General features: G+C 37.0%; 1 protein-coding gene across 2 annotated transcripts; it reads left to right on the top strand.

The window, feature by feature from the left end:
- The first annotated feature begins 306 nt into the window (after window positions 1-306).
- On the top strand, window positions 307-15,376 carry LOC110782119 (katanin p80 WD40 repeat-containing subunit B1 homolog KTN80.4). Of its 2 annotated transcripts, XM_021986210.2 has the most exons (19): window positions 308-676; window positions 777-945; window positions 1,247-1,377; window positions 2,777-2,894; window positions 2,998-3,224; window positions 5,176-5,278; window positions 6,705-6,775; window positions 6,910-6,984; window positions 7,092-7,235; window positions 7,381-7,609; window positions 7,734-8,243; window positions 8,929-8,988; window positions 9,097-9,218; window positions 10,865-11,002; window positions 12,431-12,505; window positions 12,596-12,708; window positions 13,587-13,703; window positions 14,491-14,559; window positions 14,648-15,376. In XM_021986210.2, exons 2-19 carry the CDS (start codon window positions 918-920, stop codon window positions 14,712-14,714), a joined length of 2,397 nt encoding a protein of 798 aa, XP_021841902.1. In that variant the 5' UTR covers window positions 308-676; window positions 777-917; the 3' UTR covers window positions 14,715-15,376. The 2 variants fall into 2 exon arrangements, 1 of the variants encoding a protein (XP_021841902.1); XR_008928499.1 differs by lacking the exon at window positions 14,648-15,376 and having other exon boundaries at window positions 307-676; window positions 12,627-12,708; window positions 14,491-14,523.
- Window positions 15,377-15,641: the final 265 nt, after the last annotated feature.

Raw genomic sequence — 15,641 nt, 5'->3', positions numbered from 1 at the left:
GAGGCTGAGTAAATTTTATCAAACGATTAAAATTAGTAGCGCACAAAGATAACGAGTAGTGTTTGATGAATTTATACGAAGTAATAACGAGTAAAATATCAACTGCTATTTTTATCGAACACTTCTACGGAGTAATAGTTACCTATGACTTTAATAGCCCAGTCATCCGTTACTGTTTATTATTACCCGCTAGTCAACCGTTATCCGCTATCGCTATTTTTTGCCGAACCGAAACTTGACCAGAAGTAATCAAAGGCGTTGTCGTCGTCTTGTTTAAATTTATAGAGTAAAATAAAAACAAAAAAATCGTGAAGGGCTCACTCTTCCCTCCTACCGACTATCTCTTTTTTTCTTTCAATTTTCAATTTCAATTTCAATTTCTCTCTCCTCCCACCTCAAGCTTCTGTCAATACCTGGCCGATTATTCCTCTGGTAATGCGCCACACGCCGGTGTCGCAACCACCACTCCACCACCTAGCCACTCAATCTCTCTCCTCATTTGACCACCACTCCACCACCCTCTAGCAACTCATTCTCTCTCCTCATTGACCACCAGTCCAAATTACACTAATTTCTCTTTACTAAACATTTTCCCCCAAATTCATTTCTGCTGGAAAAAACTTGGATCATTTCTTCAGCAAAGTAGCTATTACTTTGTATATATTGCAGTATTAAGGTATTTAATCTGTATTATTTGAGTATTTAATTTCAATTTTTGAAGTTAATTTTAGTGTTAGTATTGCTTGCTTGCTTGCTAATTGATGCTTAATTTGAAGGGGAAAGAGTACATACATTGCTGCTAATTTAGGGAGATCTGGATGGGTAGGTCTGTATGACGAACATCAAGTGTTCAATCAAAACGGAGCTTCAAGGTTTTCGATATCGGCGCCGTAGATTTTCCTTTTCGCTTCGCCTTTATGACGACCAAACGTGCTTATAAGCTACGTATCCTTTTCATTGTTGTTCATTTCACAACAAACATTTGTTTCTTTACTCTTCAGATTTAGGAGAGTTGTATTTTGTTTGCTTGTGTTGTACTTATATTTCTGGAAACATGGAAACACTAAACAAATGGCTTGATCTGTGACCTAAGTGTTTGAGTTTTGCTTCTTTCAAGATGACTTTTTTTTGTTAATGTTTGTAACTTAATTTACAAAAGGGGGGAAAGAAAGAAACCTAATTTAGGTGTTGAGTGTCTTGTGACGTTGGATTTGTTAGGAATTTTCCTTAACAGATGGGGTTGCAGAGGAATTTGTAGCGCATACATCCGCTGTCAATTGCCTGAAAATTGGAAAGAAGTCATCAAGGGTTTTAGTCACTGGAGGAGAAGACCACAAAGTCAATCTTTGGGCCATTGGCAAACCAAATGCTATTTTGGTTAGTTCACTGAGCTAAAAAATTTCTATTTGCTTTTGCTGTTTTATCAATTGCTGTTATGGCCGCCAAGCAGTTTTGAAATTATGTTTTATGCTCTCGATAATGATCTTTAAGTGCATTCAAACTCCCCGTGCAAATCATCAGGGGGTGGGGTGGGGGGTGGGAGGGGAGAGAACGTGTAGCATGGTTTAGAGCGAGTACATTTCATTGGGTTATGGAGCCGGTAAACTTATATCAAACAAATGATTCGAAAAAGTCGATGAGAAAGAAGGTGAACCAATGGATAGTGAGTTGAATGCCACTATGGTTTTGTTGTTCTCACCTTGAATAAATAAGTTGTAGGAAGGCCCAATTAAGTTAAATAACCAAGTTCAGTTTACAACTAAAGTAAGTTCACTCTAGAGGGCATGCATTTTTATGTCTTCATCTAGAGGATGTAGCCTTCTCATAGTTAAGAAAATTATTGAGGTTTGTTAGGGAAGGATAACTAGGGGGTTGTAGGACCTGGAAATGAGAGGTGTTTAGTTTACTGATAGTAACTGTTTGGAAGAAGTGTAGAGCTTACTCTCTTCGTACCTTAATAATATGCTACATATGGCTGGGGATTCATTTTTAAGAAATGAGTTAAATAATAAAAATCATCCTTCATTTTTTAAAATGTTACATCTTCACCATAACAATGTAGCTTTTCTTTGAAATTCGTACTACGTAGTTAACAATATCAATTAGGATATTATGGAAATCTACATAATTTCTCTTCTAAATTTAGATTCCTTTTTTCTAATGGCTTGGGATATTAATATTGGCCAATTTTTTTTTACTGACAGAGGGAGTATTTGTTTTTCATACTGATACAAAAATACTGGAATACTCTAGGAAAATTAGGGATTACTACACAAGTTATTTTAGGTATCAAGAAAATAAAACTTGATCAAGCTCTCTATTACTATTGGGTTGATGCTAGTTGTTTCAAGGAAATTAATACAAGAATTAAAGTTTTGCGTGTGCTACCTATTGGTTGGGGAATTGACTTTAGAGAGATTTTCTTAGTCATTTGGTTTTCTTCATTTTATTAGTTCTTTCTTTGAGCAAATTATGGCCCCCTTGGTAATGTTGAACATCTTTCAGTGCTAATAAAGCACGTTTTCTCATGTAAATAAGGAAACATGGTGATGAGAAGTGGTTTCTGGTATATCTGTTTTCATAGTTCCTAAGCCTTTAATTTATAAAAAGATGAGGCCAATTGGTGGCTATGACTCCTTTTCTCAATTGTTGTAAATATCATTACTTTCAATCAGATAAAAACTGAAGCTGTAGCTGTACTAGCTTTCCTCAGATGTTTGGCTTCAAAAATTGTTGACTTTTGCCTTCCTTTTTTAACTATGACCTTCTAATGCAGAGTTTATCGGGTCACTCAAGTGGGATTGACTCAGTAGGTTTTGATTCTTCAGAAGTTCTTGTTGCTGCTGGAGCAGCAAGTGGAACGATCAAGCTTTGGGATCTAGAAGAGGCAAAGAGTATGTATACTATCTGTAATTAGGCACATCATATTTGCAATGTCTCTTTAGTTGTTTTTGAGAACTGCTCCCGTCTCCGTGGTACTAATATATATTCTTTTAGTTGTTCGAACACTTACGGGCCATAGATCCAATTGTATATCTGTGGATTTCCATCCGTTTGGGGAGTTCTTTGCATCTGGATCTTTGGACACAAATTTAAAGATATGGGATATTAGAAGAAAGGGTTGCATTCACACTTACAAAGGCCACACTCGAGGGGTCAATGCCATCAGATTTACGCCGGATGGGCGTTGGGTTGTATCTGGCGGTGAGGACAACACTGTCAAGGTTAGGCTTATCTTTTGTGAAATTTATGGTGTAGTGTGCACTCCAATGAGATTGCCCCTTTTACTTCATACAACTTTGACTATTCAAATCTGTAATTGTCTCTTGGTAAATATTATAAAAAGTTGACAGTATGAAAATATATACAATGATTATCCAACAACATATTACATAATAACATTTGTGTATGTAAAAAAATCAAGTCAGAATTACTATCTGAATAGTGCACAAAGTCGAAAGTTACTTATTTTGAAATGGTCGGAGTAGCTGCTCGTGACCATATGAAACCTTATTTTCTCCGATTTTGTTGTTGTCACTCCTAGTGCAAATTCTCAACATTTTACTTCATTTCTGTTATTTTCATTTCCGTCGCTGTACACATTGACACATACAAAATAATACAAGTTGACAGTTATTATTTTAGACGAAGCATTAGACATGCATGTGTCATGATAAAATCAATTGGATTGCTAAATACTGTCCCACTTTACTAGGCATCGCCACCATATTTTACGTTTTTGCCCTTCCCACCTTTCTCACTGTCTCTTGACTCTCTTCTAATCCTCTAACACCTGTCACCTCCACCACTCACCCATCCCACCCACTCCATCCACCATCTGGGCCTGGCCACCCACCACAACCATTATTTAAGAAAAAAAGCCCAGCTACCTAAGCGGTGACTGTTGCTTAGGTGGGCACGCGATCCGCAGGCGCTGCCTTTGGTGGTTGGTTTAAATATTTTTATTGACTGCTGTGGGCTGAAGGGTGTGGTGGCTGCGGGGCGTGGTAGTGGATGGAGTGGGAATGGCTGGTGGTGGTTGGCGGTGGGTGTGGTAGTGGATGGTTGTGGTGGGAGTGGATGGAGGAGCCATGGAGGTTGTGGAAGGGTGTGGTGGCTGGCGCCGTGGTGGTGGCTGATGGTGGGTGATGTTTGCTGTGTCAGAAGAGGGAGAGAGGAGAGGGAAACTTATGAAAAGCGCGGCAATATTTAGTAACACCCATTCAAATTACATTGTCATGTAATGCTTAGAAAGTTCAAGCACTCGGTTTTGGTTAGTTTTGAACAAGTCTTAGCTGCTATTTATCAGCTGTCAAAGCTATTTTTTAAAGAAGTTATGAGCAGCCAATTATTGGTTGCTCCAACGGTGCTTTTTTGAGAACTCGTGGTTTTCCTAGGTTCTCTATTAGCTTAGGCCATAGTTTAATTATGATTTGATATGATACCAGTAGTCGGTAGACCTATTGAATTTCTATCCCATTTTCTTTAGTTTATGTCATGAGGGAACGAGTTTGCTAATCTTCCTTACTCTTATGCCTGTGGGGTTCTTCCTTTTGACACTTATTATCAGCCTTGTTTAGGATGAGTTGGGTGCAGCTTTTGCCAACAATGTTCTTATGGCTTGAAAAATAAGGATGAAGAAAGGTTGGTTTGTATGTTAGACGGTATGTTAGCAACGAGGTGGTTTTCCTTGGACAAATAAAGCATTTGATTTTGAGGATGGAGTTTGTTCCCGTCAAGAGTTCAAGTTTTTTTTTTTGAGGCTATTGTATAGCTAGAATTGAGTTCTTGATTTTGTAGACGAATTGTTACCTCGACAGCAAGGGCATACATGGGTGATAATCCCTTGGCGTTATATATATATATATATATATAAATTTTTTTTTCCTTTCGTGCTTTTAGATATCACGCAGTTTAGGGGAAGAAGGGTCCTTTGTGGATTTGTTGCATGACAAAAGTTTGAAATTAGTTGGTAATTATTTTGGGGTGGAGAGCTGAAGACAGTACAACTGTTCACCACTCTTTGCTTCTTTTCCCGTGGTTATTGTGTAAACTGTAAACAATTCGAAGCAAGGGTACATTGACCTCATAGATTTTACTTGCGTGTTTAAATATGTGGTAAAGCTGTTTAAGAAGCAGAGTCCATGGTGTTTATTACAATGTCGTATTTTACAGCTATGGGACCTGACAGCCGGCAAACTGTTGCATGATTTCAAGTCTCACGAGGGACAGATTCAATGCATAGATTTCCATCCACATGAGTTTCTTTTGGCAACAGGTTCATCATGCTTCCATCTAGTTCAATTTCGTTTTGTTGCATTTAATCCTTGTTGATTTTTGTTGGTGTAGCACTGTAGCATAATGACCTCGGTGCTTCGAGGATATTAGACTTGCTCTGCTATCTTTTAGGTGGCTTCACAGAAGGGGTTAATCATTATATTGGGACATAAGTGTAATTACTAGTAGTGGTTTCTGCTTATGTATTGGAACTTATTCCTGAATAAGAGGTGTAACCCATCTCTTATAAATACGAGTCTTTGATGATTTCTGGGGCTGAAAAAGCTCAAAATTTCGTAGACACGTGTAGGAGGTTCTTTAGGCATTACGAGCTTACAACCTGTAAAATATTATTTGGTGTTAACTGATAAATTTAATTGGCTTGAATCTCACTTGCCAGAACAGAAGGTACAACTTGGGAAGATATGCAGAAATATTTATGCCTCTCACAGGCTTTTTATGAGCTATATACTCCTTGGTTTATTTGTTCCCTCAGCAACTTGAGTTTTGATGGGTGATATTATATTTGTTTTGAAAGAATATTTGTGATTGTATTAGCTATTTAGCTTTAATCTTTTAGTCAAGTAGTCAACAGGGTCATAGATGGAGAGCCAAAATAATATTTAGTGGTTAGGTGTTTCCAAAATAGAGTTCACGTGAACTATGGAATTACGACCTAAATCGGGTATTATTATTATTATTAAACTAAACGTCTCTACGGACTACGAGGGATTGGGGTTTCTATAGTTCCATTTTTCGTTGTATGTGTATTGGTTTACTTTCTATACTTTATCATCACTGATATTTTGCCTGCACAGCTAGAATATACTTTGTCTTATGAAATGTTTGTAGGAGTAGTATATTTGTCTGTTCTGCTTAATGGCTGCATATTGTTTATTTATACAACCTTATGTTTAGGTCAGTTTCTGTTTAATGAGCTAAATTCCTTCTCCGACTGTCTGTTTTTCTTTATTTTCTGAGTTGCCTTAACCCCAAACTTCCAAAGACGCAATATGGTATCGAAATTAAGTTGCTTTTGTTTCTATCGTGATCACTTCAATGCTACTAGAAATATTCCATATTTTTCCTTGGATTAGTCCACATGTGAGAGGGTCATGATGAAGTAATGAAATAAAATTGGGAGTTAGTTTTGATGAACTAGATGCCCTTGAACATAAATATAAATGCAACAAGCCACTCAATCCATTGATATTTGATTTTGAGATAAAACTTTGTAAGGCTTGTATGTTGTATCTACTCAGTCGATTTATATCCATATATATATATTATTTTCTTTTTCCGTGAAGTGACATGTGATGATGTGAATATAAATTTCTGATGTTTGTGTTGTTTAATTACACAAGTACTTAACTGCACGACTCTGACTTTTGTGTGCTTTTCTTTGTACCACCCTTGCGCCTGCATAGGTTCTTCTGACAAAACAGTTAAATTCTGGGACCTGGAGACTTTTGAGCTAATTGGTTCAGCAGGACCTGAGGTAAATATTCGAATTATTCAATGCTTAATCAGGCTTTGATTTTAATCAGGCTTTGATTTTAATCCGTCTTTCCGTCCATAGATGTCTTTTCATATTCCAGTCACTCATTAGCTGATTTATTTTGTGTCCGTAAGACATCTGGAGTGCGTTGTATGGCCTTTAATCCGGATGGGAGGACCCTGCTCTGCGGATTGCATGAAAGCCTAAAGGTATGCATGCATCCCTATATCAGCTGGTTGAATTATTAGAACTTGGGGAGTTTTGTTTCTCAATATTGGCATGCCAAGTTGATCGTATTTCATTCTCTAAAATTTAGGTCTATTCTTGGGAGCCTATCCGTAGCCACGATACTGTGGATGTTGGATGGTCTAAGTTGTCAGATCTGAATGTGCATGAGGGAAAGCTTCTTGGCTGCTCTTATAATCAAAGCTGCGTTGGAGTTTGGGTAGTGGACATCGCGGTAAGTGGAAGTTATAATTTAAAATTTTAAACCAATGTGTCTCATTATGTCTATGCCTATTTATTTTATTTTATTTTATTGCTTAGGTTGGTCAATTATTTTTGACTTGCAGCTAATTAATTTGATGTTGTTACTTTCTTTTCAGCGGTTAGAGCCATATTCAGTTCGTACGCGTACCAATGGGCATTCTGAATTGAAGTCTGCTTCAACTGGGAATTTGTCAGTGCAAAATGAAAACACTGTGAAGGTTGGATCGGGCCGACTATCAGCATCACATAATTCAGATGTGGTGGAAAAAGAAACAAAACCTTCAGGAAGGCTTTTGGTGCCAGCAAACTCAAATCAAGCGAATAAAGATTCCAGAGTATCTCCAAGTATGTCAACAGTTACACTTTCCTCTGTTTCTCTCTTAGCTATAATGTGCTCTAAAATGCTGTTGTTCAAATGTTCAGAGATTTGATGTTGACTTGTTTCCTTACTGGTTTTGTTTTCTATTAGGTCCTGGTGGTATTCCAGGGACCCCTCAGCGGATCAATCTGAGCACCAGTCCAAGGAACACGCTTCCATCTACAGCAGTAGTTCAGAAAAGAAATTCCTCAAAAGCCCAATCAACGCCAAATGCTTCTATAAACAGTAAACCTGATGTTGCACCCATAATTGTCCCAAGAGATGATATAAGACAAGAGCAAGCTGAATTCAAGAGAGAAATGTTTTCCAGAAGAGCTATTCCTCATCCTTCGCAGTCGAAGCCTTCGGAGTCAAGAAGGTTTTCAAGCGCGAGGGAAGAATGTGATGGACCAAATATTACCGTCCAACCTGAAACCACGGCTGTTAAGGCACCAGAAATGAGTGGAGTTGCAAACAGGAGTATATTACCTGCCGTCCGAAACCTTAATATTAGTCTTCCTGTTGCGGAAAGGAATCTGAAAGAAGATAGGTGTATTGGCTCAATGAAGCTTGAATCTAATTCCTCGTTGCCGTCTCCTGCCAGCTCCCCGCTTGACAACTGTATGTCCTCTGACAGCTTGCTTTAATATCCTTAATCTATGCAATGATCTATGACATCTCTTACTAGTTTGACAACTTCGAGTTGAATTGAACTAGTTATCTAGTAGGTTCTAGGGAGATGAAAGTGTGGTCGATTGAAGAAATGAGGGTGAGATTTAGATAGGTCAGACTTTAGGAATTAAGGTTTACATGAACCATGCCCCAAAATGGCAAAGTTTAGAGAGCTTAATTTCGGCATGATCATAGATTCGAAAATTAGAGCATCAGCGCCTTCATACGAGGAAATCAACAGTTTTTGTCAGACACTACTTGAATTTATAATGTGTAATCAAATGGTTAAGTGTAACAATAAAACCTTGGGGCTATTGAGCGCTGGAGAATGGAGATACTTGATTAGACCGTTGGGTTATTCCCATCATTGAAGAGGGTTATGATTAGTCCAAAAATGTTGAATAATGTGAAATAGTGATGTAGGATCTTGAGCTTGACTCTTACAATGTTGAAACTGCGAGAGCCGACAAATTTTGAAATTTGATCAAATTCTTCTGCAACATGCTTAGCTATTATGAAGTTAATTTTTAGAATTATGATTGATTTATGTGAAACCAGAAGATCAAATTCTGCTGCCTCAACATGCATGGCTTTGACTAAAGAAGTAATTGTCTGCTGTATATTTTCTTTCCAGATGAAATTCGAGTGCCTAAAATAAGTAAAGATGCCGGTTCCACTGAGAGTCAACGTGCTGGTATTGCTTCATTCTCTGATTATTCCTTCTTTTTTGATTTTCTGGATAGCCTTACCTGCAACAGGGTACTTCATACCTGACATCCTTGTTCATTTTAACATAAACTAGGAAGAACCCGCTCATTGGTTGCAAACTGGGAGAATAGAGATAGATCTCCCCCGTCTGAAGATTCTTCTACCAGCAGTTCTTCTGTTGCAATGAGTGTCGTTGACTCGCACCCTATTAAGATGGTATTCTTTCTGGTGCTCCCTTCTTATGCTGTCAGCTTTTATTTCTTATGCTCTTCAAAGCTTCCCTCGATGCTTTTAAATTGCGGCATTAATTCTGATAATTTCCTGGCAAGTTGAGACTGTATGTCTATAATTAGTATTACCTCTGTTATCTTTAAATCTGTAATGGTTTAGGTGCTTGTGAGACTCTAGTACTCCTGTCCCTGCTCAAAGGAAAAATTAGTATGTGTTACATAGATTAAGTGGAGAGAAAAAAGTGGGTGGGTGTGGGTCCCAAAAAATTAGTATGCTCTATGTGTGTTCCTCGTAGCTGTTGATGTTGTCTCCACATCAATTTTAACCGGAAATTTCTTTTAACGGGAAGGAGACCGGCAGGGTCCCGCACTGGCTTGTCTCTCTCATTACTGAAACAAGAGAAAGAAAAACCTCATTATCTGAACTCTAAAAGCAGCTTTGATCATTTAAATAAATGCTATACTGTTTTCAGTCCCATAATATTCCTGTAATTAAGAGAAGTTAATAGTTAGTTATCCCATAGAGCATGTCCCTAGACAGACTTCCATGAGTTTGGAATCTCAGTATTTTAGGTAATACTTCCTCCGTTTTTTTTTAATTGCACAATTTCCCTTATTTGGAAGTTGCATATTAATTGCACCATTTTCTTTTATGGTATGCTTTCACATGCTTATTGGTGTGTTTACACACCAAATACCCATTATACCTTATACATTTTATATTTACCATACCTACCTAACCTTATCTCTCTCTTTTGGTTTTTCTTTTTCTTTCTTTTTCTATTTTTATTTTTATTTTTATTTTTTATCACATGGGCGTTTTTAGACTTTCTATTTTCCTTAATGTTTGTTCCCAACCCAAATGTTGCAATTGAAAAAAAAAACCCAGAGAAAGTATGAGTTTGTAATCCACACAAGATGGCTTCATATTGTTGTAATCCACACAATATGAGTTTGTAATTCACCTGAAATCCTGAATACTGATAAATATTCAATGTCATTGTGTATGTATATATTGTTAAGCTAAATCTGTTTCTAGTATTTTTTAAAATGTTTTTTGTTTGGAATGGGAAGTCCTTCATGGTCGTGAGATATAAAAACATGTCCTTCAAATGTATCTGCTCATTTGTTGTGTTCTAAACTGCTAATGGTGATTTGAAGATGATTTTTAATAGGTTATTCACGATGCACAAGTAATTGTTTGATTTTATGTAAGAGACAAATGTAATTTCTGTTTACTTCTTTTTGTGCTATGGATTGTGTTTCTTCTTGTTGATTTAGCAGATTGCATGTTGTATTTGGAAATTGGGTGCTACTTTAACAAATACAGTTGTTTCTCCTTCCAAAGGATTGTAAATATTCCTATTTTAGGCCATCATATGACTTCAGTTTTGTTCATGACATGCTAATGAGTCCATGATATTTTTTCTGCAGATTCTTACTGTTTCTTTTGCGATTTATTTTTCTCTAATATGGGAATGCAGAGTGCTAGATTGTGTACTTTTTATTAGTCTATGCCTCTATGGTGCTAATTTTTTATTTATTTATGCTATTACTTCTACTTATCCCTAGTTTCCTTTTGCTGCTTTCTACAATCGTGGTAATCTGTTGGTTTTTTGTGCTGATCCACAGAAATCTAAGCCCCGCGTAAATTCTGTATCTACTGAAAAAGACACGCCTTCAGTTGCAGATGATGATATTATTTCCCAGATTATTGGAAGACATGATCAATTTCTTGGTTTTATGCAATCACGTTTGAGTAAATTACAGGTATCGTCAGAACTTTCTGTCTCTCTACGGTTGGTAATTTTGGGAAATGTGGTTACTTGACCCCCCCCCCCCCCCCCCTAACTGAACATGTCTAATTTATGTGTAAGTTCGTGTCTCTCTTTCCAATACACAAATACAAAAATCTGCATGTGTTCTTTAATGTAAGACTTCAAAGGCTACAGTTACTCCAATCTTCAAGTACTCTGTTGAGTGACATGGTGAGGGAACAGGCATTGTGTATGATTGAAGTAGGATGTCTTGTATACTTGTGGAAGTTGTAAAGATATTACTAAGGAACGCCTCTTTATCTTCCACCATTTTGAATGTTAACAAATGGATATATTTCATGTTCTTTAGTGTATATCCCTTTGTTTCTCTTGAAATGGAAGATCAAGCTGCAAAGTCAGGAGTTCTATCGGTCTATATTCAACTCTTGTGGCTTGGTGAAAATAAATAAATTTTCCTTTGTAAAGTAATGTATGAATTAGTTCTATTAATATCTCGGGTCTAGCATCCAACTACATATACCTGGATGCTAGACCCTAGGTATTTCAATTACCGACTCAGTCATAATACCTGGATGCTAGACCCTAGGTATTTCAATTACCGACTCAGTCATAATCCTGGCTTTGTTATCAAATTGATATCTCGTTCGAAACAATTTCTTTCACCTGTAAAAGTTTCCTAGCACCTAAAGTAATCATTATTTTCTATAACCTCTTAACACTCCTGGCTTTAGTTTCCGGGTACTACTACGTAATTTTTATCCAATTGTATTTGAAGGTAGTTAACCCTCTCCGCTTCTGTAATTAGTAATGTTTATAGCGTTTTATCCACTAATGATCTTATCTGTTCTAGTTCTCTTGATCTCTTCCTTTGATTTTAGCCTCAGTTAGTTCTTTTGCTGTTTTGATGTCCACAACTTGTACCTCGAAGTATCTGAACCTTCTCTCTCTCTCCCTCTCTCTCCTGTAGAAAGGTGAAAGGAAAACAGCATATGTACTGAAGCACACTCCTTAAAACTACTCTAAGGCTACCTCAATTTTTTCCCTTTAGTTGCTCTCTAACAAACTGAAATACTTGATAGCACCGTTCTATTAGTTGCACCTGCGTTCTTTAAAATTTAAGGAGACTATCCAAGTCTGGTGGATGAATTAACAGTTCCTGATATGGTTTCACTAAAAGTCTATTTATGCTTGACTACCCAACATATCTTCTCAATTGATAATCACTAAAGATCCTCATAAAGATGGCAGAATCCTGAGAGTTTGAGACTTCCAATTTTATTGATTGGACGCAGAAAACTTGTCAATTTGTAGTTTGAAGATCACTGACTTGATTGTTGACACCAAACTACAAGGCGTCTCTGCCAACATTTTTTTTTTTGTTGACATGGTCAGCTTAACCTTTGTTTCTGATGTTTTTCAGGCAGTGCGTAGATTTTGGGATCGCAATGATGTTAAAGGGGCAATAGGTGCTATGGAGAAGATGGCTGATCATAATGTAAGTTTTCTGTTTCTGACGATATTTCATCCTTTTGCCCTAAGAAACTCTTCAGCTCAAAGCAGATTCATTTCCCAACTACAAATGCAGGTCATTGCTGATGTAGTTAGCATTTTGACAGAGAAAACTGACGTTGTTACACTGGAGATTAGTACGTGCCTCTTCCCACTACTTGCAAGCCTTCTCGAAAGTGACATGGATAGGTAAAGTCTTGCTAAATATCTTTTTATTCTTCCGATCCAGTCCTCTTAGCAGTGAAATGCAAGTAAAATGGAGAGTTGTATTAGCAGACTTGTTCGATTCAGCCTCAACACGGCACTACACGATTATCAATGTTCCAGGAAGATTATGTGGAATTAACTTTTTTTTTTTAATCATGGGAATCGGAAAGATTTTCTAACCAGAATATAACATGGCGATGACACAATTTCATAATTATAATACTATTTGATTTGAAAGATATTCAGACTAAATGAATTTTGCGGTAGTAACTATCAACAATAATCTCGATGATGCTAAATGTGAAGATCATGAAACTTTCTTGATGACTTGATGCCGTTGCTAATTCTATTTGTGGGCATTGAAAAGGTGTGGAGAGGAAGTTGATATGACAAAATGCCATGATAGCTGTCATTTGGACCATATGGCTAGAATGGAATGGTCATATTTTTTACCGGAGTTGCTTCGTCCTGTGATAGCGTATAGGATAAAGCAACCTTGTCAGTGTGGCATCACGGTCTAAGACTCTAAGGCACTTCGGTGAGTCGGTTTAAACTGACTCGTCTCGTAACTCAATGAGCGTTGTTGGGTCACTCGGGTGTACCCATATCTTGGTGATATGGTGGGCGTTTGTGCTACATACCAAGCGCTGTTGCTTGTTTGTAACTGTTTTGTTATCTCAATGCTCCCATCTCTATTATGAGCATTTTAATTAAAAGGATTCTTTTGAACAAGTGTCATATCCTGTTTCCTGGTAGGTTTTTTTTTAATCAACAATGCATGATTTAATTAGAATTATGGTTATGCATTATCATTTTATTTTAGGTCATGGTTCCTAATTTAAATCCTTGATCATATTCAGACATTTAGGAGTTTCACTTGAGATGCTGGTAAAGTTGGTGAGAGTATTTGGTTCAGTAATCTATTCAGCAGTGTCAGCATCATCTTCTGTGGGTGTAGATATTGAAGCAGAGCAAAGGTGTGTTATCTTTCCTTGACTTGCAAGCTTGTCAAAGCTGCTTCTTATATTTTGAAAATTTGTGTTAGTCCTGTCATCTATCCCGAATTAGTTAGTTAAACTGAAAGAGTGAAAAGGTAATTCCACCTTGTTACATTGTTTGTGGCTTCTAGAATGAGTACCTTTCAAGAAATGTCAATGAAACTGATCTAAACTAGTTGGGTTGAGTATTTACATGTTTGAGCTAAGTTTTTTAAAAAACTTAGCTTTTTTGATATCTATTCATGCTTCTCTCATTAACACTTTTGGTTGTTTGGGCTGGATTCAAGGCAAGATCAAGTGTTGCTTTATACTTATAAACGGGCTTTATACATGCTAATTGCTGAATCAGAAAAGGGTTTTAAGTATTCGAAGGTCTTCATATGTGGGTATTGTGGATTCGTGGAATGAATTTTCATTCATTCATTAATACACATTTCATACGGAGTATAGTTGTTTTCTCAAAGACGGAAACCGAGTTCGAACAAGTCGTAAACAAGCACAAATTAGCTTTTTAACGATTATAATGAGTTGTTTGCGAGCCTTTATGTGTCCTTCGAGTTAGGTTTGTTTATTAAACGAGCCTGTAAGTTTTCTTCCGGCACATTTGCGTAGCTCATTAACATGCCAATGCCTTTTTTCGTTCCAATTCCATCTAAGATTGGATATGGAAAAATCTAACTAGCAATAAACGTAGAAATGGGGGTTTGAGGAATTGACAAGGGTCATCTGACTTAAAGATTTATATTGCTTCTGGTGAAATCTTTAGGTTGGAGCGTTGTAACCTTTGTTACATTGAGCTTGAAAGGGTTAAGATATGCCTGCCAGCGCTTATGAGGTTAGAATTTTTTCTGCTTGTGTTTTCACTCTTCATTTTATATTTTGGTTTTGAATAACTAAACCCTAAACTCCTTTGCTTTCTATAGAAGAGGGGGCTCAGTTGCGAAGAATGCACAGGAGCTAAACCTAGCACTAAGTGCCACTTGTGAATGATGACAGACTACGTTGTTTGATGGAAATTAATATCTGTATTTATTTGATGAGATTGCTGCACCTGATCCGTACCCCGCACAAGTCAAAACACAGTAATGCAGCATACAAGTTCATAGGCTGTATGGGCTTTGTGTGTTTAATCACATGCTAATTGAAAGCATTAACCAATACTGTTTATACTTGATGGCAACTGAAGGCGAAAGGTGAACGCCTGCTTGTTTACCTCCACCTGCTAAAACTCACAAGGTAGTGCAGGAAGCCAGTGATCCATTATGCCCTGTGGAGAAAGATGTATGCCATATTATGTAACAATTGGTTTATTGAGTGAAGAGATGTATTGATTTCTTTTGTTCAATTGTGTCTGTTGTTTCTTTCACTCAAAGAAGATAGTTTGGATGGGCTTGTATTGTATGTCTCTGTTTTAAGTACGTCGTGGACATCGGGCGAGGCTTCTTATTAGTAGTAGTAGATTTATTCTTTCCTTGGGAGTTGTGGGTTAGCCTTAGTATGGGGTAATGGAAATGAATGGTGCTGCCTTAGATTTTTTTTTTTTTAAATGATTTATTGTAGTAGCAAGTAGAAAATTTAACTCATGTCATTCCATCTTGAATATGGGCTGTTTACACTTGACCAGTTTCTTGAAACTATAGTATTTTCTTGTATTTTGTATGATAGTATAATATAATTCATGATTCTAAACTTATTTGACTAGTCAATATGCCAACCTTGTTAATTGTGAAGTACTTGATCCGTTTCAAAATAATTGTACCATGGTACATTATTTAACAAAGAAAAGAGAATACCCTTTTGACAGAGGGGAGGGGAGAAGAGAAGAAAGTATAGTAAACATTGCAAATAAAGAAGTTGAGGTAAATGAGTTTGAAACTTGACAGATATTGGGGGTTGTGTCTCTAGTCATAAGGTGCA

This window comes from Spinacia oleracea, chromosome 2 (genome assembly GCF_020520425.1).
Source record: "Spinacia oleracea cultivar Varoflay chromosome 2, BTI_SOV_V1, whole genome shotgun sequence".
Taxonomy (NCBI): domain Eukaryota; kingdom Viridiplantae; phylum Streptophyta; class Magnoliopsida; order Caryophyllales; family Amaranthaceae; genus Spinacia; species Spinacia oleracea.
Note: the sequence above shows the minus strand (reverse complement) of the source record. Positions and strands in the feature narration are given on the sequence as shown.

What these genes read in the sequence shown, in the direction of transcription:
- LOC110782119 (XM_021986210.2), top strand. Translation starts at nt 918, where the DNA reads ATGACGACCAAACGTGCTTATAAGCTAC. An exon ending in TTGGTTCAGCAGGACCTGAG is followed by an intron (nt 6,776 to 6,909) that starts GTAAATATTCGA and finishes TGTGTCCGTAAG; the next exon opens with ACATCTGGAGTGCGTTGTAT. An exon ending in ACTCGCACCCTATTAAGATG is followed by an intron (nt 9,219 to 10,864) that starts GTATTCTTTCTG and finishes GCTGATCCACAG; the next exon opens with AAATCTAAGCCCCGCGTAAA.